Source organism: Pyrgilauda ruficollis, unplaced genomic scaffold (genome assembly GCF_017590135.1).
Source record: "Pyrgilauda ruficollis isolate IOZ18807 unplaced genomic scaffold, ASM1759013v1 scaffold8, whole genome shotgun sequence".
Lineage (NCBI taxonomy): Eukaryota > Metazoa > Chordata > Aves > Passeriformes > Passeridae > Pyrgilauda > Pyrgilauda ruficollis.
Genome location: NW_024529932.1, coordinates 2,813,599 through 2,836,467, shown reverse-complemented (window position 1 = coordinate 2,836,467; position 22,869 = coordinate 2,813,599). Strand labels below are relative to the sequence as shown.

Sequence of the window (22,869 nt, the reverse complement as noted above, 5' to 3'; positions counted from 1 at the left end):
TAAATTCAGCTGATTTTTTTTTTTTTTCTGAGCTATGCTGCTAGGTTTGGCCACTGCTATTTAATTGTACAAATTCCTGTTTTCTTCCTACACCTCTGCCTACCTGCCTGACTACCTGCCTTGTTTTCTGGAGCTGTTGCACCAACATAAGTCATGCCTCAATCCATCCTCAGCATGTTTTGAGTTGAACAGAGAACTCTCATGTGCCATTTTCGGTGTCTGTTTCACTTGCTGAAATGCTGTCCAACATCAAGCCTTCCACAGAAGAAATATTGGGAGGTGTGTATGCTTACAGAGCTGATGATAGGAAAAAGCATTGATGCTGTGTCTTCTATTCAACAGAGCAGTAAGACAAACATGTCATTCTACCTGTTTTATTCTCCTTTTCTTTCTGTCTGAAGAGATGGGACATATTCCAGGCACAAGACTTAATCGTTATGTTGCAGAGTTCAGGAATGAGGAAGAAGTTTTTCTTCTTCTCCATCATGAGTGTAATCTTATTTTATGAAAATTACTTCACTATTAGAGTAATTTCTTGGGATGCAGCCAACAGAAGACTTTTGTCATCATTTTTCTGAAAAGCAATGCACTCGATCGTTCATTAAAAGTACATGACAAGTAAATGCGACATTTTAATTTGTGCAAAATGCACTGTTTTGGTTTCACATTTTTGGGCATAAAAAAAAGGAATTCCAGATCACATCAAGGCAATATTTTTTCTTCCTTGCCATTTAACTGCTGCACTGGAAATGGTGGATATTCACAGTCTCCTTACAGGGTCTCTGATCTTTTCACCTACTGAAAACAGGTGTGTGCACTTGGTGAACCTTATTAAACCTAAGTTAGATTTGGCCCTTGGATGTTTGCCTGCAATGGTTCAACTCCAAGTGGTGACCTAGTAGAGAATCCCTGCAAAGCTCTTTTGATATGCTGAGCCTTAGTGGACACAAAACTTCTTACTCTGTCTTCTCTTTCAAATACTTAGTTGAGATTTTTTATTAATGAAAACTGATTAACCCAATGAGACATCCTCTTGACTTGGTTTCTTATCCATTTCTTTTGGGGAAGTTTTCCTTGTGTGCTTGTGAATTTTTGAATTGCATTGATGTTTTGACAGTGGATGTATAGGAATCTCAGCACTGAATGTGGTAGCTTTACATTCCAAAGTCAGATCCAGATTTGCCTTATGGTAATGTTTGGTTTCCTTAGCACTGGCATTCCCAGTTCCCAGGCTACACTGGCAGTGGAGTGCTGGTTATCTGCAGAGCCACACTGATGATAACAAGCAGTGGCTCTTTTGTTTTGCACTGCTGTCGTGTTCACAGTGTCACAGGAACACGTGCAGGCCAAATCTATCGTGTCTCCCTGACAAAGCAGGTTGCAGTTACAGAAGATGTCAGGGATTTGTGAGTTCACTGCACATCCAGGAAACCGTGAGGCTGACTTGATGATCAGCCAGAACTGCACCTCGCTTCTCTTCCACAAGAGGAAGATAAGGACTTGTGCTGTTGCTCTCCAAAAGAACCCTCTGAGAAAGAGGGACTACTTGAGGCCTTGGCACTGAGGGCAACCCTTGCACATCTGATCTCCCAGGAAATATAAGTATGAAGTCCCAAAGAGTAAACAGGAAGCTCTGACCAAAATAAAACACAATGCAAGAAGTATTGGCAGAGCAGTAAAATGACAGCGAAGGCACCTGAGCTGTGCTGATCTGGCTGCTGGAGGAAGCCCCAGGGGCTGCTCTGCTCTGGAAGCCACAGCCCCAGCGTGGTGGGAGGCAGACATGACCCCCACTGCCCTGGTGGGTTGGTGTCCATGCTGGAGCTGGAGTTATGGGATAGTATTTTTAAGTTGGCACCATGGCAGTTCTGCACATTTTTGGAGAGGATCCCACCACCAAGTGTCCTCAAGGGTAGTAAAAACCTTATCTAAGATAAAACATCATGTAAAATATGGAGCCTATAATATTTCTTATGGGGAATCAAATTTTTTTCTCCCAAAAAAGTGGGGGTTTTACTTGCTTTTAACAATCCCAGTGAGTTCTGCTTATCCGTAGGTGCTGGCAGTGATTTGTGCAAAGCTCCCTTGCTTTGAATGGCTTTTGTTTCAAAGAATGAGAGCTGGTAATTTGAGTGGGTGCTTCCCATCTGCGAGTCCTGCATCCAGTACATCCCTGAGCACACACCTTCAAGGGCACCAGGCCTGGCAGTCTGTCAAGAGCACTTCTGAAAATTACTCCAGTGAGCTAATCAGAACATATGGGCAGATGCAATGGTATTCTCCAAAAGGGGAAACCTTACTCCTGTAAGGCTGCTGGTTTGGGAATCTATGTGAAGGAATCTGTTTTTTTAATATATCAGGCTATATTTATATGGACTTTCTTTTTTTTTCCTTAACTTTTTGACTAATTAGGAAAAAGAAATGCATAAGAATCCACATCATTTTATTCTGAGCCTAATGCAGTTGGTGAGGACTGGACACTCTGCAGTCCTGGCTCACAGCCCCCTGTGCATTACTCAGCAGAGTATGGAGCCAGAAGGAGTCACGGGAGGAGCCAGGCCTTGCATTCCTGGCTTCTTCCCATAACTGAATAAGAAAGATGCCCACATCACCTGGGTCTCCTCAAGCCTTCAAGGCTCTCAAATCAGTTCAGTTTATCACTCCATTTACAGCAAACTTTCTGGAAAGGGTGTCATTTGGACTTGGTGGGAACCATCCCAAAAGGGCAGTATGTAAAGGATTGATTCAAATTCCAGATTCTGTTATTCTGGTATTACCAGAAATGAAGTTGTGTTACTTCTCTTAACAGAGTTAAAAGTTAGGTGCAGGAAAAATACACAGAAACATTAGGTTCTGATTTTTTTTTCCACTTTCATTTCTGTAATATAGAACTGACTTGCTATCTTATCTGCAATGTATCCTGCAGCCAAACTAATCCTATCTGTGCCCTAGATTTTTATTAGCCTTGCTTGCTTAATACAGAAAGATTTGGTTTCTAGGACTCCTTTTAATTCAATTTACTACTGTGCTGCTTTTTCTCTTGAATGTGATTTTTCTGTAGTGTCCTTTAAGGATTCTTGGCCTTTTCTAACCTGGGACATATTTATAGTAACCTGATCTAGTTTTATTAATCATTAGTGATCTTCTCAGCAGGGTACATTCCTTTGTCTTCTTTCTAATATGATTCACGATACATCCCAATTTAAAGTGCCCATATAATTGAACTGCTATGCTGGGATTTATTATACTAAATCAGACTCCAGTGGATGGAGATAAGAATTTTGTTTGTCAGTTTGCACAGCACTAGTCAGATATCTGCTATCAAAATCTTTGCATTTTGGTAATAACACCTTAACATTGCTCATGTAAATACATTTTAATTTTCCTTAAGCCAGTTCATCTATTTTACTCTTTAAATATTCAGATTTCTTTTGAGACTAGTCAAGGAAAAGAGCCCTAATAAATAAATAAATAAAATCACAGAGGCAGATGTGGAGATGGGCATGAACATCAGGTTATTAGTGGTGTTTGTATGGAAATGCTCACCATGCATAAAACGGTGTGAGTACAGCAATCTGCTCTGTAAGTTTGACTCTGTGAACACATTAATCTGATTGGAGGTGGTTAAATGCAGGCTTAAATGGATGAAAAAAATTTAACTGTTTTAATAAATCCATCTTGTACATGCAGTCCAGCCATAAATAATATCAGACTTACCACAAAATTATAAAAAAAATCGAGATGTCTTTTTAGACACATAGGAGTTAACAGAGTATTCTGCACTGTTCTGTACACGAGTGTGTACATGTACTCATAGACATACAAGGTACTTGAAGCCTGTGAGTTGTAGCTCCTAAGTTTGATTTAAAAACTGAATGAGTTCATTATAATCCTACTCCCCTCCCCTAAAAATCCCCTAAAAAAAAAAAAAAAAGTTGTATGAGGAATCAATCTAATCTGCTTTACTAAATGAACATGTGAAAGTGCTTATCTGGGATAAACCTGGGTACTATACATATTTTTCTCTCTTTTTCCTTAAACAGAATGAAAATGCCCTTGTGAAAATAAAGGAGTTAGGAGTCGAGCTTGCAAAGATCAGGGAGGAAGTTGGTAAGTAGTACAATCAAAATGACAACAAAGTGATTTTCTCACTTTACATGAAAGCAGTTATTATTATTCTCTGTGACCTGATCCTGAGGAACCTCCATACATGTGATGAAGTGTTTTCTGAAGCCCAGTGGCAAAAGGTTTTGTGATTTTGCAGGGAACCTTGATTTTACCTCTTTGCTGTGCAGATGAGTTCATCACCACACACACTGGAGCCAGGATTTTTTTCATCACCACATACACTTGTGCATCATCTTTGCTATACAAATTGTTCTCCATAAATCCATCGCTTCTGTCCTCAAACACTAGTGCTGCTGAGAAAAAATTGCTGTGTGATGAGAAGTGGGAGCTCGGGACTATTGCAGTGCCCAGTGACTGGGAATGCATCACCAGCTTATGAACATTGCTGTGTTTTGCAGTTCAACTACAAACCAAAGGATACCAAGCTCAGGATTTGCTTGTTAATATCTCTAAGGTCTCTTCCTGGTCGAAAGACAGAAAGAACAATGCATCCCCTTTGGTCTGTGTGTTCCCTGTATATGTCCTGCATGCTCTTTTCCTTTTTAGTTTCTGATCTAGACTGGAGAGAGAGTGTAAAGATATTGCCACTCCTGAGAGAGAAAGTGGGCTTTCGCTTTGGCTTCAGCCAACAGGCTGAGTTCTTCTGGTCTTAAATCTTCCCAGAATGAGTGTGATGTTGGATTCACCTACCTCAGGGCAAAAGGAGAGCAGGGGGACACCCTGAGTACCAACAGGTGTTGGAAACACTGATGGCTGGAGCTATGAATAGGGAGGACCTCTCAGCTTTCCCTGCATGTGGGAAACCAGTTCCTGGGTCACCCATTAAGCAGAGATTGTGTCAATGTGGCCAGAGCATGACGTGTCCAGCAAAGAGAGGTTCAGGTCAAACCCTTGTGGGACAGGCAGAGCTGCAGATCCTCCCTATGCTTTGCCTTCACCTTGCCCATGACAGCCCACTTCAGAAAAGCTGAGCACAGCCCTTTTCAGATGCCCAGCATCTTGTGCTCTCTGCTTTGCCTCTCTGAAATGCTTTGGCTGATTGTCATTTCACAGAGAGCTTTAGTGTCCCCATGGCCAGTGCATACTGCAGCAATAGCAAAACAGGTTCCCAGTTATTCCCTGATGCCTGCCTTCCTCCATCCTCTGCATCTCTATACCTCTTACAGTATAATTGTTGCCTCTGGTGCTTTCTTCAGGCAGGGCACATCTGAAGTTCTTGGTTCAATAGCCACTTGTCATCTGAGAGCCCTACCTCAATCTAGCAGGCTGGGTTTGCTCATTTTCCTGAGCACTTTTTTTAAGTGGCAGTGACATGGGGAGGAAAGAGAGGTTCAGTGCTGGAGATAAAGAGCTCTGCTTCCATTTACACCATGTTTGCACAGCTGAAGTGAGTACAAATCCCTGGTGGTTTTGCTGGAGAAGAGAACTTTGCCAAGGGTCTAACTGGTGTCAGTTTGGGGGTCTCAGAGCAGCATGCTCAGTAACAGGAGATCCCTGCTCTGCCTGCCCTTGCACATGCAGCAACAGACACCTCCTCTGCACAAAGCTGAGACCTGGGGCCATGTGTGGGGACAGTTTTGATAAGAACCACAGACAGCCCAGAAAAGCAGCCTGAGCTACACTGCTTCAGAAGGGAGATAAGCTGTAGTTGTGTATGGGCTTTCTTCCTCAAAAAGGGAAAAGATGGTGTGAGAGTCCTTTCCTCAGTGGTCCTGTGGGCATGTGTAACAGAGAAGAGTCATTACAGGCCACCTCTTCCTCCCATCACTCTGGAAGACATGGAGATGCTGAGCAGAGGCTCTTTGTGAGTGACACAGGTGGCTGGTCACCTGCTTGGTGGAGGAAATCCTCCCTGTGCAACCCTGAGATGCAACATGGCCAGCTAGAAGCACTCCCACCAGGGATGAACAAAAAGATGAACATGTGCAGGTATTGCACTTCAGCAGAATGTGAAATAATTCATCAGCAATTAAAATCTTAGTACATATCCCTAGATATCCCTAGTATATGTCCCATATTCTATTACACATGGAAGGTAAATGACTATGTTTTTTAGTATAAATCAAAAATTGCTGCACAGTCTGTTTTCCTTTGGTATAAAATTACAAAACTTAATTTTGTGAGACAACCAGTGTTTTAAAACTGTGGACAAGGTGAAATGGTAAATGCCATGTACATGAGGGCATTCTCATTAGCACAGTTCTTTGCAGTCTCTAAAGCAGTTCAAGCTGAGGTTATTACTGCAGGCATGAGGGTGCTACTGGACACATGCAGCCCACCTGTGCTATAGGAGGATTATTTTGGTCTCACTGTCAGATGGATCAGTGTGTTGTACAACATTGTACATTATTTATGCAAATAAAGAATGAAACTGTCCTTTATTTGACAACAGCAATCTTGGGTGATTCTATGAAGAAATTCTGGGAAAATCAGAGCATGTTATTTTGACTACAAGCAAGCTGTAGTTCTGACTTGCTTCCATCACTTTCTTAAGTAGTTTTTCATTAATTTAAAAATAACCAGTCCAGTTAAACATCATGGGTGTTGGTCAGAAATTCCTGATTTCTCATGTGTAAATTCACCGTGTCAGACTCACTGATGCCAATGCCTGAATGAATCAGTAAAATAAGGCTGGACTAGCCAGGTTTGATATAGGCAGTGAGTCCAACACTTCATTGTTTGGGCAATAGCTGTAAATCAGAGTTTTAATTTGGATGCTGAATGTGCTTGGTTTTCACAGTGTGCAGTCTTTAACTTCAACAGAAACTGCAGGATTCTGCTATGCAAAGCAGTGAAACTGCAACAGAGAACCCACTGTTCAGAAAAATAAGAATATATGTTTAAGGAAAATTCTTGTGGCAAATAAAACCATTGCTGAAGCAATAGTAGTGATGGAGTATGTGTAAAAATAGCTTAGGGAGACCTGCATCCTTCTGGAGCCAGGCAAAATATTGAGGTCAGACAACACTGTCCACTTCTACCCCCAGCACTCCTGTGAAAGTATCACACCGCTTCTGAAACCAGCGTGGGTGAAATTGGAAAGTGATTCTCCCTTCCGAGTCCTGGGGAGGAATCTTGGCCTCTGTAAACACTGAGAGACTTGTTATTTAAAGCAATAAGGTTTACTCCTGTATTTTGCTAGAAATAGCAAGGCTAGGAAAACATGACAAGCTACACTCAAGTTCTACACTCAAGAGACAGATCTTTATAAATTATAAATATAAGCACTTTTCAGCTGCAACACTGAGTCTCTTTCAATAAAGAGGTTTTGAATACCAGCTATTTCCCTTCAAACTAGTGGAAATTAAATGTCAAAATTACCTGCTCCTTCACTGTCAGACCAATGACATGAAGTGTGTTGAGAGGAGGTATGGAGATGCATAAAAAGCCTAGATGAAGGAAAGGCAATGAGATGTCAGGTTTAAAATTTGTATTATCTGTGTTCTCAAGCATTTCGAATCCAAAGCCTTTGTGCCATCTCCTCATGGATAAGCTTTCCAGTCAGAGGACACTTAACCTGAGTGTGGTGGCTATGATTTGTCTGTGATTTTGGGGCCAAGGGTCAGGAAGAAGAGCTCATTTCTCATGTCAGAAGGAAATAATCCCTCTGTAAGGCCACGAGACACCAGCCCCCAGTTCCCACAGAAGCTGCACTCCTGAATGTAAGGTGCCAGGGCTGCACTGTGGCTCTGACTGTGGGTGGTGGGGGAAGGAAGGTCAGTCCACTACTGACATCTACCTTTCCCTCACCTTCCCAGCCCAGCCTGAAGTGGGTTTTGCTCATCTGTTGTGCACTCAGTGCTCAGGAGCAGGGAAGCTGCAGTAGCTGGTCTCACTTAACCCAGCACACTGACATCCCAGGAAATGCCACCTTGTATCAGAGTCATTTCCAGCCTGGAAGCAGCAATGCAGATACCTACAGAGAAGAAGAAAACCAGGGTGTAACTCTTCAAAACAGAGCAGTAATAGTTGTGCTCTGCTTGTCTTGTTCCATGTCAGTAATACATTCTTATAACTTTGCAGAGTCATTTGTTCTTTTTCCTACAAGAGTAGCTCACTTTAACCGTATCCCTGTAAGATAAATTCTGAGTTTCCGGCATCATTAGCAGGTCATCTGTTCAGGCATCTGTGATGGGGTCCCTGCTGGAGATGACCCAGCTGTTTCACCAGGCCCGCACAGCTGGCTCCAGCAGGGCAGGCTGTCCCACACTGGTTTTGGCTCAGTGGGCAGCACAGCTGCAGATCCCTGGGCTCCAGGGCTGTTGCCTCCTGCTGTGCCTGTCCCAGGAGAGCTAGGCCCAAAGGTCCATCTCCCTGCTAAGAAGAGATCCAGTTTTTCCTCAGCACCTCAGTCCTCAGCCTCATTTGTCTTGGTCTGAGACTTATGGTAGGGATCACTCCTTCTCATTAGAGGTGTTTAATATTCTGTATAGGGCAAATTGCCTCATTTTCTGCCTCCAGGAGTATTGTTGGGTGTATGGGGAACATGCCTTGCAGGCTCACTTTCCCTGCTTCCGTCTTCCCTCCATTTTGCACCTGCGTCAGGGTCTGATTTGTGAATAGTCTTGTATTGCAAGTTACAGGATGTGTTTCAGATGAACTTTCTTGTGGTTAGAGCACGTTTCGTTTCCCAGCCCTCCCTGTGTGCTGGGTAATCTCATTAGAGAGCTGGAGAGAGATGGGGTCCATTACATCTCCTATTTAAAGCTTGAGTAAGTTTGAGTTCTACTGAAGGCAGAGCTGCAAGCACAACCCCTCCTGCTCTGGGATCACTTTACGTGCCAAAGATAATAAAAAAGCAAAAAGCAAGAGAGAGGGTTTAGAGCTCTAATCCAGACTGCCAGGAGACAAGACATTCCAGCTAATGTACCATTCCATTCTGGATATAAGGCAACTGGAAAAGCTTTTTGTATGCTGCCACTGAGGTGCTGAACACACTGGTTCACTCTTTCAATCAGGAGCAGACAGCTTGACAGGGACAGAGTCCCTCACAGTGCTCCAGAAAATGCCAGGATCAGAACAGGAGCCCGGCAGTGTTTCTCTGTATGGACATACTGAACAAGTCTGGATATTGGTGTCCAGTAAGTGTGGAAGCAGAGCTCTAAATAGGGTGAAAAATAGCTGTGTGGGGAAGGGAATGGTTAGCTTCGGTGTCAAACTACCTTGGCATGGGTGCACCTAACATAAACTGTGGGGACAGCACTGGTAACTTGGACAAATTATTGCTATCCTGGGAAAAATGAGCACAGTCTGACACCGTAGTAGAAAGAGCAGGAAGATAGAGGTATTGAACAAATATGTTGTCGTAGATAAATATGGGTTTGAAGCTTTCAGCAGGGAGACAGCTGCTCCCAATCCTCTGACTTACAGTGCCCCATGGGCCTGAGCATGGCACGTGCATCTTGAAAGGCAAGGGAAGGATAAATATGCAGTCAGTTTGTTCAAAAACCTGATCATCTTTCCAAATCAGCTATAGGTCTAAATCAGAAAGAAGATCTAGCAGTGCCATTAGAAACCCATTTCTCCTTCTTTGGTATTCTGAATGTTATGGCCATGATGATTTTTATCACTTCTTACATGTTAGATCTTTACAAGTGAGCAAGCATGCTTTGTTCATGTACTCTGGCTGATCTTGTCCAGCTTGCATCAAGTCTTCAATATCTGGATTTTTTGCAACTGTTCTTTAGCAAAGGAAATGACTGAGGACACAGTGTTTGTGACGTTGCTATCCTGGGACCTCGGGGATAATAAAGGTGAGGAACCAGATGGGGGAATGGACTGATTTTCCTTGACTTGATAGAACTGTTGGAAAACACTGGTGTGAATTCTGAGACATAGTCAGTGGGTTAGTTCACCAGAGTAAAAATTTCACACTTTCTGATTGCCTTCAGTATCAGCCTTTCATTGTACTCTCTGATGCCATGAAGCACACAAGATAGTGGTTTGAATACAAAAATATTTTAAGCAAGTGTGCATTAATAGATTTGAATGGTCCTTGCTGGAGCTGGAGACAGGCCTATGGGATGAGCAGCTTTGAACAGCTGGAAAATGGGATGTATGAGATACAAATCCTTCTGGTCAAGTGTTCAGTCATACCTCTCATGCAACAGAGTGGAGAGAAGCACTAAGCTCATTGCCCTACCAACAGGTCCAATGCCACTGCTTGGTCCTGGGCAGTGTGAGGACTGTGAGGTCTTGTCTCCACAGACCTCAACACGGCGAGATGGAAGAAGCTGCTGAGCGAGAAGGAGGAGCTGGAGAGGCGCTTCGAGGAGGAGGGGAAGCAGCTCCGCAGGCAGCAGCAGGAGGAGATGCAGGCATTGGAGCAGCGGCTGCAGGAGGAGTACAAAGCCAAGAAGGAGAGCCTGCAGGAGCAGCACAGGCTGCAGCTGGAACAAACCAAATTGCAGCATCAGGACCAGGTCAGTCTCCACCTGTTGCCTTTGAAGAGTAGTCCATTCTAGTACTGATTGGGTTCAGGTAATGAAATACATTGAACACTCCAACATGAAGACACTGGTAATGAGTTTTGAGTGGAAAAATGTAATCCTTTACTGCTATAATAACTTTACTGCTCTTTCTCCCTATTAGTTCCACTGTTCTTTCTACACACTAGTCTGTTACATTGCCATGTCGTCTTCACATGTTTGCTGATGTTTTACAATAAAAATATTAAGATTAGTCCTGCTGCCCACACATATCTTCTCCTCAACCCACCTATTTTAGTCAGTTTATGACTAAAACCAAGGGTTATAAGGGTTCCACAAAGGTAAGACCAGCAGAACCAGCCCATTGTTATTTGGGCTGAATAAAGTGATAGCAGCCATGCAACACATGCTGTCTAAACATCAAGCACATGATGCACTCCAGGTCCCCTGATTGCTGCCCCACCACTGAGCCTAATCTCCTGGACTGTACATCCCAAGTGTTTCTCCTTGCTTTGCTTTCTGTGTGTAGACAGGAGTATTCTCACAAGCAGCTGCTTTTGTCTGCTGTTGTCAGAACAAACACTGTGACTCAATGCAACTGGGCTGTTTTGTCCTGGACAAACTACCTATTTCTATTCATGAACTGATTTCTAAAGATGTGTTAGAAGGTGCTATCAAATAGGTCTTTATGTTCTGAATCAGATTCTTAAAAATATTTCCCAGTAAATGGTTAGAACCTATGCTGAGCCATGTCTTTTGGTTCTCATTTCAGTTTATGCAAGTTGGTTTTCTTGCAATGCCCTTCAAATTTTCTGCTTTTCTTCCTGATATGAAGGAGGGCTTGTGTTCCCAAAAGCCTTGACATTTTTTTTCCTTTCACTGTCAGTGTGTCAGTCTGGCTGGTAAGAAGATGCTGGCTCTAGCTGCCAAGGCTTACCTCTCCTGGATCACCTAACATCAGCATTTGTGAAGGAATTTGTTAATTTTTTGCTGAAATAGCTTATAGCTTAGCTCTGCTACTCTTTGAAGTGTTTCTGTGAGCTCTCAGGACCACAAGAACAGATGTTGATTCTTCTCCTCTCAAGCTGATCACTGCAAGAAGGCTGTTCAAAGTCATTGTAGGACTTGACTAGAAGTATGCTTATTTTTCTCGTGTTTTCATCTGTTGTGACTCTATTCATCATCACGGACGAGCAGTGGAAACACATCCTTCCCTCTGTGGGGCAAATAGTTCTTGGTTTGCTCCAGAGCTCTGTGTTCCCTGATTACTGAAAATAACACAAACATTCCTCTCCATTGCTTTGAAAGTGCTTCTGTGACCCTAGGATCTCAGAGCTTTAGCCCACATTTTCAATTCACAGTTCAGTTAGCATGATGAGTTTTAGCAGGTTTTCCCTTTGAATTCCTGCTCTGCTGTAGACCCATCCTGTGCTGAGCACTCTTGGATCAGTGGGGGCTGACAGGCCGTGCTGGAAAGCTGCTCACCAACATTTCTTGGCCAAGGAAATGGAGCTCTTGCACTGCACATGAGAAAAGCCTTGTGCTTGAGCTGCCCATCTGCATGAGGGGGATTTGAATTTGCATTCTTGAAGGCAATAACAATAGCAAAATCCTTCTGACCATGGATCTGCATGTATTTCTGTATCCATAAATCTAATTTGGAAGATACACATCCCACATTCATGGTTTCCAGTCCCAGCTTAGCCTTCCATGCTGTGTTGCTTCAGTCACCGCTTAGTTCACTACCAGACAGCTGTTATTTGTTTGGAGACACATTTCCTGTGTCAGGTTTTGGAGGTTCAGCTGTCTCTGAGGAGGTAGCAGAGCATGAGAGCCAAACTCCTCACAAAATGATCTTGTGTGCCAGTGCATTCTTACATCTCCTTGCAGCTAAAGGCAGAATTGCAAAGTAAAGGCTGTGATCTGTCTTGTCAGTGTTTCTCACTTGGGGTGCTCAGCTCAAGCTGTCTTGCCCAGCAGCTTACTGAACTTCTCCCACGAGAGCTCCTCTTGATTTTACTTTATTAAGCCTTAAAAATCCCACCTGAGGTACTTTCCATAGCCAGAAATAAACATGACTTGTGTTAAGTGAGGTGATCAGGCTTACAGAGTAAGTTACTAGCATCCAAGAGAGCTCTTCCCAGTGCCAAGTTGACTATCTGCCATGGAAAACTGCAGACAGGACGTCACACTGGAAGATTAAAGAGAGCCATTTGGGATGTGGATATGAAACACACAGAAGGCAGAAAAATCCCTACAGATAATTTGGGACATGTTTAATTTTCTTTATAGATAAATAACTTGTCAAAGATGGTGGCAGCAAGAGGACACCCCTTCACCTTCTGAGGGCGTGAGCATTGAGGGTAATCATTCCTAGGAAGTGCTGTTCAGTTGAGAAGCAATTAGAGTGCAAATAAAGGCTCAGCAAGGGCAAGGTAAAGAACATGTCAATGCTCATGAGGCTTCAGCTTACAGACATCACATACAAGGACACTGTGCTCTGGGAGAAGCCAGGTCATAGTCCTTACCTCATTAGTAGCCCTTTGAGGCATCTGCTCCCCACCTTTCTCAGCTCTGTCATGCAATACATCAGCAGGCTGAGTTCCCATTATTTTGCGAACAGTTCTTCAACACCTAGCTATCTCCCACATTATTATGAAAATTAGTTTGGATAATTTTAAATTCCACATTAAATGCCCAACTTTCATTCTAAGAACATGTTTTCTCCAATATGGTTGGAAATTTGGCTTCTGGTGGGTTACCTAATACATATGTTTGACAACTAAAAGCAGTGAAATAACATTTATTCCAGTCAGGGCAAACTCAGCTGCAGTAAACTTCTACCATTATTTACATAACTGTGAGCAAATAAAGCTGTTTAGAGTCAAGTCACTTAGCCATGAGCAGAACAGCTGTTTCACTGTAAATGTATAATAGTTTGATCCTCTGCCTTGCCAGATATCACAGATCATATTGTGTTAAATGTAGGAAATAAAATCACTGTGGTTAAATGTAGGGAATAAAATCACTGTGGTTACAAACCCCAGAAAATCTGATGCATTGCATTCAGAAAGTGCTCTGGATCACTGAGTCAATCTTGACCAGGATTTCTTATTGTAGCTCCTTTAATTATTCATATCAAAAGGCCATCATTAGGGATCTCACTTAGCCTTTTGCCAAGTCTAGTAACAAACAATGTACTGAAGGAGTCCCAAGCCCAAAGAGTGCTCTAGAGCACAGGCTGCCCACAGCTCTCTTCCTCTGCACTCCTCACTCCCACGATGGCTGTGGGCTGTGGGCATTGTTATAATTCAGATTAATGGTATGTTGAGACTTCTGAACATTTAATAAACAGCATCTCCACCTAAGGGCTTTTTGACCTTTTGCTTTCTTATGTACCTCTTCATCACCATTAAGTTAAAGGAACAAAAATACCATTAGCAGTGACTACACGCTACCACTCAAGGCATCAACATGGCAAAACTGGCTCGGGTGCTGGAAGTGTCACATTCAGTAGATCCCTTTGCTGTCTCCAGCTCACTGGAGCTCTCCAGCAGTGGCTTGTCAGCGTGCCACAGCCTGTCTAACCATGTGTCCATGTCTGTGCTCACTGTTGCTGGAACAGGTGGAAGATCTCACGGCTGTACATGAAGCTGCAATGTCACAGCTGGAGAATAACCACATAGTGGCCATTACAGTACTGCAGGATGAGAATGACTGCAAGATTCAAGGTAAGCCAAAGACAACCCAACAGCTACACAGCTGTTCCAGAGCAGGAATTAATGCTGTAGTGACACTCTGTAGTGACAGAGCAGATTACATAGAAAATTTGTGTTGGTCTAGTGCTTTCACGTGGGGTGGACCACCAGTTTCATGCTAGGGCAGAGAGAGAGATGTCTGCAGTCTACAGCATGTAACTTTGACCTGAGATTATCTGAGGGGTGTCTCTGGGTCAAAGATAAGGTCTTCTCTATGTGTTGCTGAAAATAGAATCCAAATTCCACATCGCTTCTCACACATGCTTTTTCAAGAGCCTAATCCTCAGATGCTCAGGAGGATAGAGCTCTTGGAATATCCCTGAATTTAGGTGCTCAAATACCCACAGATTCTTCCAAAAACAGCTTCCAAAATTTAATTATTTCCAGTAGCAAACTTCTAGCCATGCTGAGCAGACTAAAGCCTCTCACTGGTGCAAATCTGCACCTCAGCACTGTAACCTTTATTTTGTGTTACAGTTTGGCCACAGGATTGATGCTGCAGACAGAGCTCTTCCCTCCCTACCAATTCAATGTCTAAACATTTGCCTTCGTGCATGCTTTAGCTGACATTTAACAGTAATCTGTACAATCTCTCTATTTTTTCCTATATTTTAAATATCTCCAGTAGGTTTTCCCACATTTCCTAGACCAAGCCATATTGCTTAGCTCTGCATTGTCAATTGGAGACACGGTCCAGAGCAGAACATGAACTGAGAACAGTCTGTTCTCCTCTCTCATGGGCAGAGGAGGTACCTAGCACAGCATTTGTAAATCAACATATGCGATTTTGAAAAAAAATAAGTAAAAAGCTGACTCTTGCTGGAGGATATTCTTATTGCTCCATTTTTTCAGTATTTTTTGATGATGAAATTCAGTTGTGGTTCATCAGGCGTCTCTGGTGGCCGAAGTTTGTGCTCGCTGCTCGTGGTGCGGGTGTGAAATGCCCTCCTGTGCCTGGAAAAGGCACTGCAGCGGCCGCGGGCGTGCCCGGCACTGCTGCCGTGTGTCACACACCGCTGCCATGTGTCACACAGCGCTGCCGTGTGTCACACACCTCTGCCGTGTGTCACACACCGCTGCCGTGTGTCACACACCTCTGCCGTGTGTCACACATCACTGCCGTGTGTCACACATCGCTGCCGTGTGTCACACACCGCTGCTGTGATTGCGGCTGCTGAGCGGGGTTAGAAGGCAGAACCCATGGCCTTGGCAGGGAAAACACAAAAAATACAGTGTCCATATACTAAAAAGGCAGCTGCTACTACTCCACTGAATGATGATTTGATGCCATTGCTTTAGAGATTCAACTTTATTTCACTTTGTTTATTAAACTTTTGGTTTAGTATGCCCAGGGTGAGTTATTCTAGCAGAAAAACCTTTAATCAAGTGTTTTGTCTTTTTTGTGTCACTACTGGAATAAACCTCTTAGCTCATCTACCAGAGCTTGGGGAGAAGCACTGTCATTTGTATTTTTGCATCTCAGGTGGCGGCCCTCCTCTCTATCCCCCCAAAGAAATTCCAACCCTAGCTTTTAAATGTATCCAATTTTAAATCCTTTGATCTAGGGATTCTCACTCTGAACTGTCAAATAGCCCATTGTCAGAGTAACCCTTTCCAGATCAGAGTGCCTGGGAGCTGAAAATTCTGAGCATGGCTGAAAAATCAGAATCTGGTCACATAGAAACAGAGGTACCTGCAAACAGTGAAAGATCAGGAAACTCTGATTTTCAGAACAATTTACCTAAGGTCACATATTGAATATTGCTACCAGTTTCCTGTTCCATGTCCTAAAACTGCGTCCCAAACTGCACTTGGCTCACAACATATGTGCTCTCCTACCCTGGTTTGCTGGACTTCACTCAGTAATGTCATGTCTGTGTAACCTCTCCAGAACTGAATACTGCTCACAAACTGGAAAAGGCACAACTAGAGGAGACATTTGAAAAGCTGCGTCTGTCGCTCCAGGTTAGCAGTTTCTTTATTTCCCACCCTGTAATGGTGCAGGGGAGCAGCTGATGGGCAGCCCTGGACACGCTGCCCGCTGCCAGCATGCCAGGCTCTTACCAGCCCTGGTGCCTCCTGTGCTCTGCCTGTCCAAACTGGGATAGAGCACCAAACCCTCGGGATTTCTCCTCCCCCTGGGCTGGTTCACAAGAGAGAGAAAACTTAAAGGGGCTTAAGGGCATCTGGATAAAGAAAGAAATGTCTTTTTGACCCTGCTGTCTGCTGGCGAATTTGAGCTCTTCCCTGCTTGATGGGGGGGACTCTGGCACCTGCAGTGGCTGTGAGCATCGCCTTCTCTGCATGGTACCCGCCAGCTGGCACCCCCAGGGCTCAGAAACGGTGACATCTCCCAGCCTGGCCGTGTGCCTGTGTCTTTAACCTCCTCCCTGCTGCCTGAAGGTGGGAAAGCCGGTCCCACGCTGTAGACACATCTCCAGTCCCACCGGAGGGCAGTGCAGTCCCTGGCGTGGGCTGCCCCAGAGCTGGCCCTGCTGTGCAGCCAGGCTGTGGATGGCCAGGGTCAGCCCTGCTCATCGCAGTTCCCACATCCCACTGTTTAACACCAAGGCCAAAGTCGTCTAATCCTTTTAAAAACTCCATGCTGTTCTCACTCCCTAGATGAAGAAATCTCAAGGAGTGGAGGGCAGAACTGCGCCCCTGTGACGCAAGCTAAGGTTGGAAATGTGTGAACAAGTAAAGATGCCAGAGCAATTAATGCAAGCCCTGTTTGATTTCACAGGCAGAGATGAATTGCAATTTTTAAACCCCCTGACTAGCACATATTGTTGCACTGCTGCGACAGCTCGAGGCATGTCAGCAGTTTTGCAATAAGGGCTGATGTAATGTTCCAGACAAGAAATCACAACTGTGAAAGATAAAAATACCATCTTCAGAGCAACTGTGGATTTTACAGGTGTGGTATAGACAGAAATGCCTTTGATGGTAACAGAAATATGATTGCCTAAAATAACATATTGTTCCCATGTATAGCTCTGAGACGAAATTATGATCATATAAATTCCACACCACTAACTCATCATTGCGTGTTACCATGTTAGAAGCTTAGAGAGAGGAAGGAAACAGGTATCTCCTGCCTCATTTGGACTCTAAGGACCACACAAATGCATGTGATATAAATGCCAGCTCTTCCAAGGAAGGACATGTCTGTTCTCATCCAGCACAAAGTGATGGGGTGATTTAGCATCAGCCACAGGTGTCACAGGGATTTTGTGATTCCCTGAGGCTTATCAAATACCCCTTCTATTTTCAAGTGGCCTTATCAACTTACAGGGGTGTCTAAGCCTTATTTAGCTTCCCTGATAAACCACTGTCTGGTTTGGCAGTGCAGACTGACCACTATGAATGTGAGTGTGCTGATAACACAGCTGATGTGTGAATTGGTGTGTTTCCCCCCCCCAGGACCAGATAGACACCCTCACCTTCCAGAATCAATCTCTTAAGGCCAAAGCAGACCGGTTTGAAGAGGCTCTGAAGAAAAACACTGAGGAACAGCTGAAGGTAGATGACAACTCTTACTATACAGGCATCAAGATACATGTTCCTAAGTGTTACACATCACCTGATATAATGAAAAGCAATTGGATTCTCACTCCAGGGGCAGGGGGCAAGTCCCAGCTGAGACCCTGAATACTGAGCTCTGAGGAAGAGTCACGAATCTTAGCCAAAGGGGAGACAATATCAGGGGTCAAATGGGCTGCAGAGCTCCAGGTAGTTTTCACACCACTGATTCTCCTAAGCCACAGGGTTACATGAAGGTCTCTTATGGCTGAAGATGTATGTATGGCTGACATATCCAAATCCCTGATATATTTCCTAGATTGTGCGAGCTCCGTATCTACACTTAGAAAAAGATTTGAAGAGCTTAAAACATGTTCTGGAAATGAAGAACCTCCAGATTCACCAGCAGGAGAAGATGATTATGGAGCTAGAAAAACAGGTGAGTTGTCATTTTTCCTACAGAGGAGAAGGTAACACTGGAGAAGTTTGTATTACCTCTGTAATACATCACAGAGGTAATTCTGGAGAAGTTTGGTTACAGCAGATGAACTTAAGAGAGGGGAGAACCCACATGAGGTTGGGGCAAGACACAGTCAAAGAGGTTCACATGCATCAGTCTGGGTTGCTTCTTCATACAGTACCTGCTCAGCATGTTAGGTGACACAGCGAGGTGAGTGGTGAAGGAAGAATGGGGAAAGGGAAATTTGTGGCAGCCCAGGGCACACCAGCCTGCACATATGCCCCTACAGGAATCAGGTAGCCCTTTAGGGCTGGAGAGGGCACGTGGGGGAAGATTGAGCCATGGTGTGTCTTGCTGCTGCTCCTGCAGGCATTTAGGGAGCCACGTGTGGATTAGCAACACTCAGCAAGCAGGCCCTAGCAAGGCTTACTCTAGAAGAGCTCTCTCCAGCCCTCCAGTCATGTTTTATGCAGGCTATGCTGTTTTCTACTCCTTTGCTTCTGGGATTCCTTAATGAAGAACTCCCCAGTTCGCCATCAATTACATTTTTTGTGGGAAAGGGGATTCATTTTGTACAGCATAACCTGCAGTGACAGTAAAACAGTGTGGTGACAGGATGAGGCAATACCTCAGCTGGGAGCTGTGGCAGCTGGTTCAGCACAGCATTCAGCAAGATTTGTTTCCATTTACAGGGAAATTTGAGAACTCTGGTGATTATTTTGCTGAACAGATGCTTTAGTAAGTGGATGCAGAGAAAAGTGCCTCTTTGCAACTGAGGCTTATTATCTCTGCTCCTTCCAATGTACTACTCTTGGAGCCAAGCCAGGATTTGGAAACACTGGGGGAAAAAAATCCCAAAGAACAGCCTATATAATTCCTGGTCCTTTAGCTGCTTTTGCTCATTAACTGCATACGAGTGCACAGTCCTGTTCCTGCCCTTTATCACAGTAACACACTGGGTCTGCTGTGGCCCAAAGGCACAGCTGCTTTCCATTTCAAGATACATCTTTGTAAGTGCCAGAACACCTGCAGGACATCTCCAAATGCCTCCCAAGGGAGCAAGAGGGCATTTCAAACACAGGGTCACCCTTGGCTCCTTGGCAGCTGAAAGGGAGGCTGGAAATGAAGGTGGCATAGCTACTACTTGTGAGAACTATTGAAGAAGCAGAGAGTGAGCCTGTGATGGTGATTCCTCTCTCAGAGCATTTCAAAACAGGGACAGAATCCATGTGCTGCTCTAACAAAATAAATGGGGACAGACCAGAATATCTGAGAATCAGGAGTATACTTCACAATTACCTGCACAGAACAGAAAACACAATCTAAAACTGATGTCTCCACCATTAAGTGTGAGTTATTGCTATCCCCAGTGCACAGTATTTTGGATCTTTATAAAAGGTTGGGAAATTCAATAACCAAGTTCATACAGAGATAAGGTTACCCTGTGCTATCTTGTTTTCTTTCAAAAGTGTTGAATTCAGCAAAATTTTCAGCTGGAAAACCAAGGACTAAGGTGATAAAGTATGTCAAATTCAAAGCTTGGGGAAAACAGGGTACCTGAGGCTGTGGGACATGCCTGTAAATATCTTACTAATACACTGCTACTATGTCCTCAAACTCTGCCCTTGAACTGTGTTGAATAAAAGCTACCTGTGCTTGGGATAGGATTAATTTCAATTACTTACAGCTTAAAGTTAAATGTCTGGTTTAAGCTTGTCACTTAAGCTGACATTGTCAGCAGCAGTGAGAAGAGTCTTCAGAGGCCAGTCCACCTCATGAGAATGCAGCACACTCTAAGGCTGCTGCTGGGCATCATCTGCCCTGGTGGGTGACTCTTTCCTCTCCATAACTGAGGAGTCATAATCCTGGAGGCTGGATGTCAGACTGTAATGTCTGGAAGATGTACATCATCCCATCTTGCACTCCTCCTTCATCACTGGACTGACCACTCATACCACAGTGCTGGGCAACGTTCTGTGCTGGGTGATGCTCAAGTGTCACCAGCACTTTCTCCAACCTCTGGTAATGCTGGCTCCCTGGGGGACAAAAGCTGTGGGGCACCACTGAGGAAAGCATCTGTTTGCACTGAACAAAACTGAGACCCTTCTCCTCCTGCTCAGTTACAAGTAAGGGCTGGTTCAGCTCTGCCCCTGCTCGGTGCTCTGCTGATGGCCCCAGGTACTCCACCAGCTTGATGTGGTGTGAGTCAGATCTCTGTGTCTCAGCTGCAGTCAAGAAAACCACCTCCACCCATCCTCAAATTTTAGAAGTTGCTCCACAGATTAATATAGAACAAATTATCTTGTATCAGGTGCTGAGTGTTCTTCAGATTTAACAAACCTTCTTTTGCTGCAGGTTGAAAAAAATTTAAAACTGGAAGAAAAAATCACCATGCTGCAACAGCAGAACGAAGAACTCAGAGCCAGGATTGAGCAAAATACTGTCATAACAAGGTTTGTGCTGGTATTTGCAATCTGTCTGAGCTTGAAAGGAGTCCACAGGTCTTAATTGTCCAAGGCTGACACTTATTGCACTTATTTCAGAAGGGGAAAAATTTATTTCCTCCTGAAAATGTATTTGTGTTCTAGTCTCCTTGTTTTATTAAATATATATATATATATATATATATATATATATATATATATATATATAGAAGGCCATGTATCTGTCTGTGTATTTCCATGATTTTGATATGCTGCTGAGAACAAGCTTGCCAATGATTCTGATCTCAGTATCAGTACCCTGAGACCTGTTAGTCAGTGGGTAATGAGGATGCAAAATGGAAAAATCCTGGGAAAGACATCCTAAGGATGTCATTGTCACCCAGGCAAGATTAACCTTTGGCAGGTTTTTTTCATCAGCACTGCCTTTTTGCAACCTTGTCACAATGGGACAAGGGTGACAAAGCTCCTTGTTAGGTGACATAAAGAGCAGGGTAGGATAGTCCCTGTCCCAGAGAGTTTATATCATGCTGTAAGGCTGGACACCACAGCTGGAGCCAGGGAAAAGGGGTGCCAGGGAGTGAAACTAGAGCTGGTCCTGTCCCAGCACCGCAGCTACCTAGCTGTCATGGCAGAAATGATGCCACTGGCCAAAAATTTAACTTTTAGCCGATTTTTTAAACTGTCAGTGTCTCATCCCTGATTTTAGTTTTTGTCTTTCTCATGCCTCATTTCTTAGTGATTCAGCCTTTTGAAATTGTCTTCAGCATGCAGATATTCTAGCATTCAGATTGGGGTGAGAATTACATTTTCCTTCATCCAATTGTAAATACCTGTAGTACACGTCTCACTGTCTGAGGTGGATGTCTACAGCATTTCTGTGCTGGGGGAAGAAAACTGGGTATTTTTAAGGTCTGGTTCACCCCACCAGTTTGAGATGCCTGCTTTTGTGCTGGATGAATTGTGGCCTGGAAGTGGCAGTCTCTCTCCACGCCTGGCAGCAGCCAGGGTGCCTGCTTCAGCACTTGGCATCTCTGCATTGCAGCTCCCTGTCTGTGGCTGGGAGAGCAGCACTCTCCCTCCACTCCCTGCTGGCATCCAGCCACAGCACTTTGCTTGTTGCCTGCAGCTACATAGGTACTGCTTTCAAAAACACCTTTTAGGAGAAATTCTGAATTCGAAGTCAGCTTGGGAAGTCAACATCGAGGAGAATAATTTTCAACAAGTAACTCTTTGGGGACAGCTGTGGGGCAGCTACAGGGACAGCCAGGGCTTTAAAGTTGGAGTTATTAAAGCAGGCATTTCCCCAGCAGCAGTAACCACCCTGATGCTGATTTCTGTTGTACTGGCCCTGCCTGGGAAGCACAGCATGAACGAGCTCAGGGAGCTGCACTGGATTCGAGCTATTTCTGCAGTCTGGGTGCCCAAGCAGCCGTGGCAGCCCAGCAGCACTGAGAGAAGGGAGGGGAAACAGCAAAGCCAGCCTCTGCAGCAGCATCAGGAGGGCTCCCAGAGGCACTGGGGTGTGAGGGGTGCACTGCAGAGATATTTCCAATTAAGGACAAGGGCAGGTACAAAGGGAAGGACAAGAGCCTTTCAGGTAGATCATGACCCAGTTTTGGATGCGAGAGCTCCACAGAGCCCCTGCTGGGACTTCCCCAAGAACATGAGTAAATGATCTGATCTCCCAGCACTTCAGATCCTTCCTCCAAATCAACCAGCATTTTTTTTGGTCCTTTGGACTGGGGATGTCTGAAGAATGATAGTTTCCAACAGCCAAGAGTTCAAGGTGACTCTGCTACCCACTTCTCGCTTCACAGTTCAGAACTTTCAGGGACTGGGAGAAGAAAGAAACGTATTCTTGATTACCTGAGCTACATTTTTGTAGGAATTGAGGCTAAAAAAGCAAAAATTCTTTAAAAATGTATTTTAAACAAAATCAGAAATGCCAACCCCACCCTCTCATAGACTTCTGGTGAGTGGACCAGCAGTCCATGACATCTGCTACAGCCTTCAGACTACACCCAGAAAAGCAGTTGTACAGAATTTTTTGTATGCGGCCAAAATCCACACCCAGCTGCTGCTGAACACTGAAAACACCTAGGGGAAGGTTGGGTTCCTCCCTGTTCATT

The 22,869-nt window shown here is 44.2% G+C and overlaps 1 protein-coding gene across 1 annotated transcript in view; it reads left to right on the top strand.

The window, feature by feature from the left end:
* The window catches only part of MTUS2 (microtubule associated scaffold protein 2), a 159,297-nt gene that overhangs the window by 135,310 nt on the left and 1,118 nt on the right, over positions 1 to 22,869 (top strand). Inside the window, exons 7-13 of the mRNA XM_041487280.1 lie at positions 4,044 to 4,110; positions 10,336 to 10,550; positions 14,182 to 14,287; positions 16,206 to 16,279; positions 17,738 to 17,836; positions 18,156 to 18,275; positions 20,652 to 20,749. Coding sequence (XP_041343214.1) covers positions 4,044 to 4,110; positions 10,336 to 10,550; positions 14,182 to 14,287; positions 16,206 to 16,279; positions 17,738 to 17,836; positions 18,156 to 18,275; positions 20,652 to 20,749 — 779 coding nt within the window. The remainder of the gene's footprint in view (positions 1 to 4,043; positions 4,111 to 10,335; positions 10,551 to 14,181; positions 14,288 to 16,205; positions 16,280 to 17,737; positions 17,837 to 18,155; positions 18,276 to 20,651; positions 20,750 to 22,869) is intronic.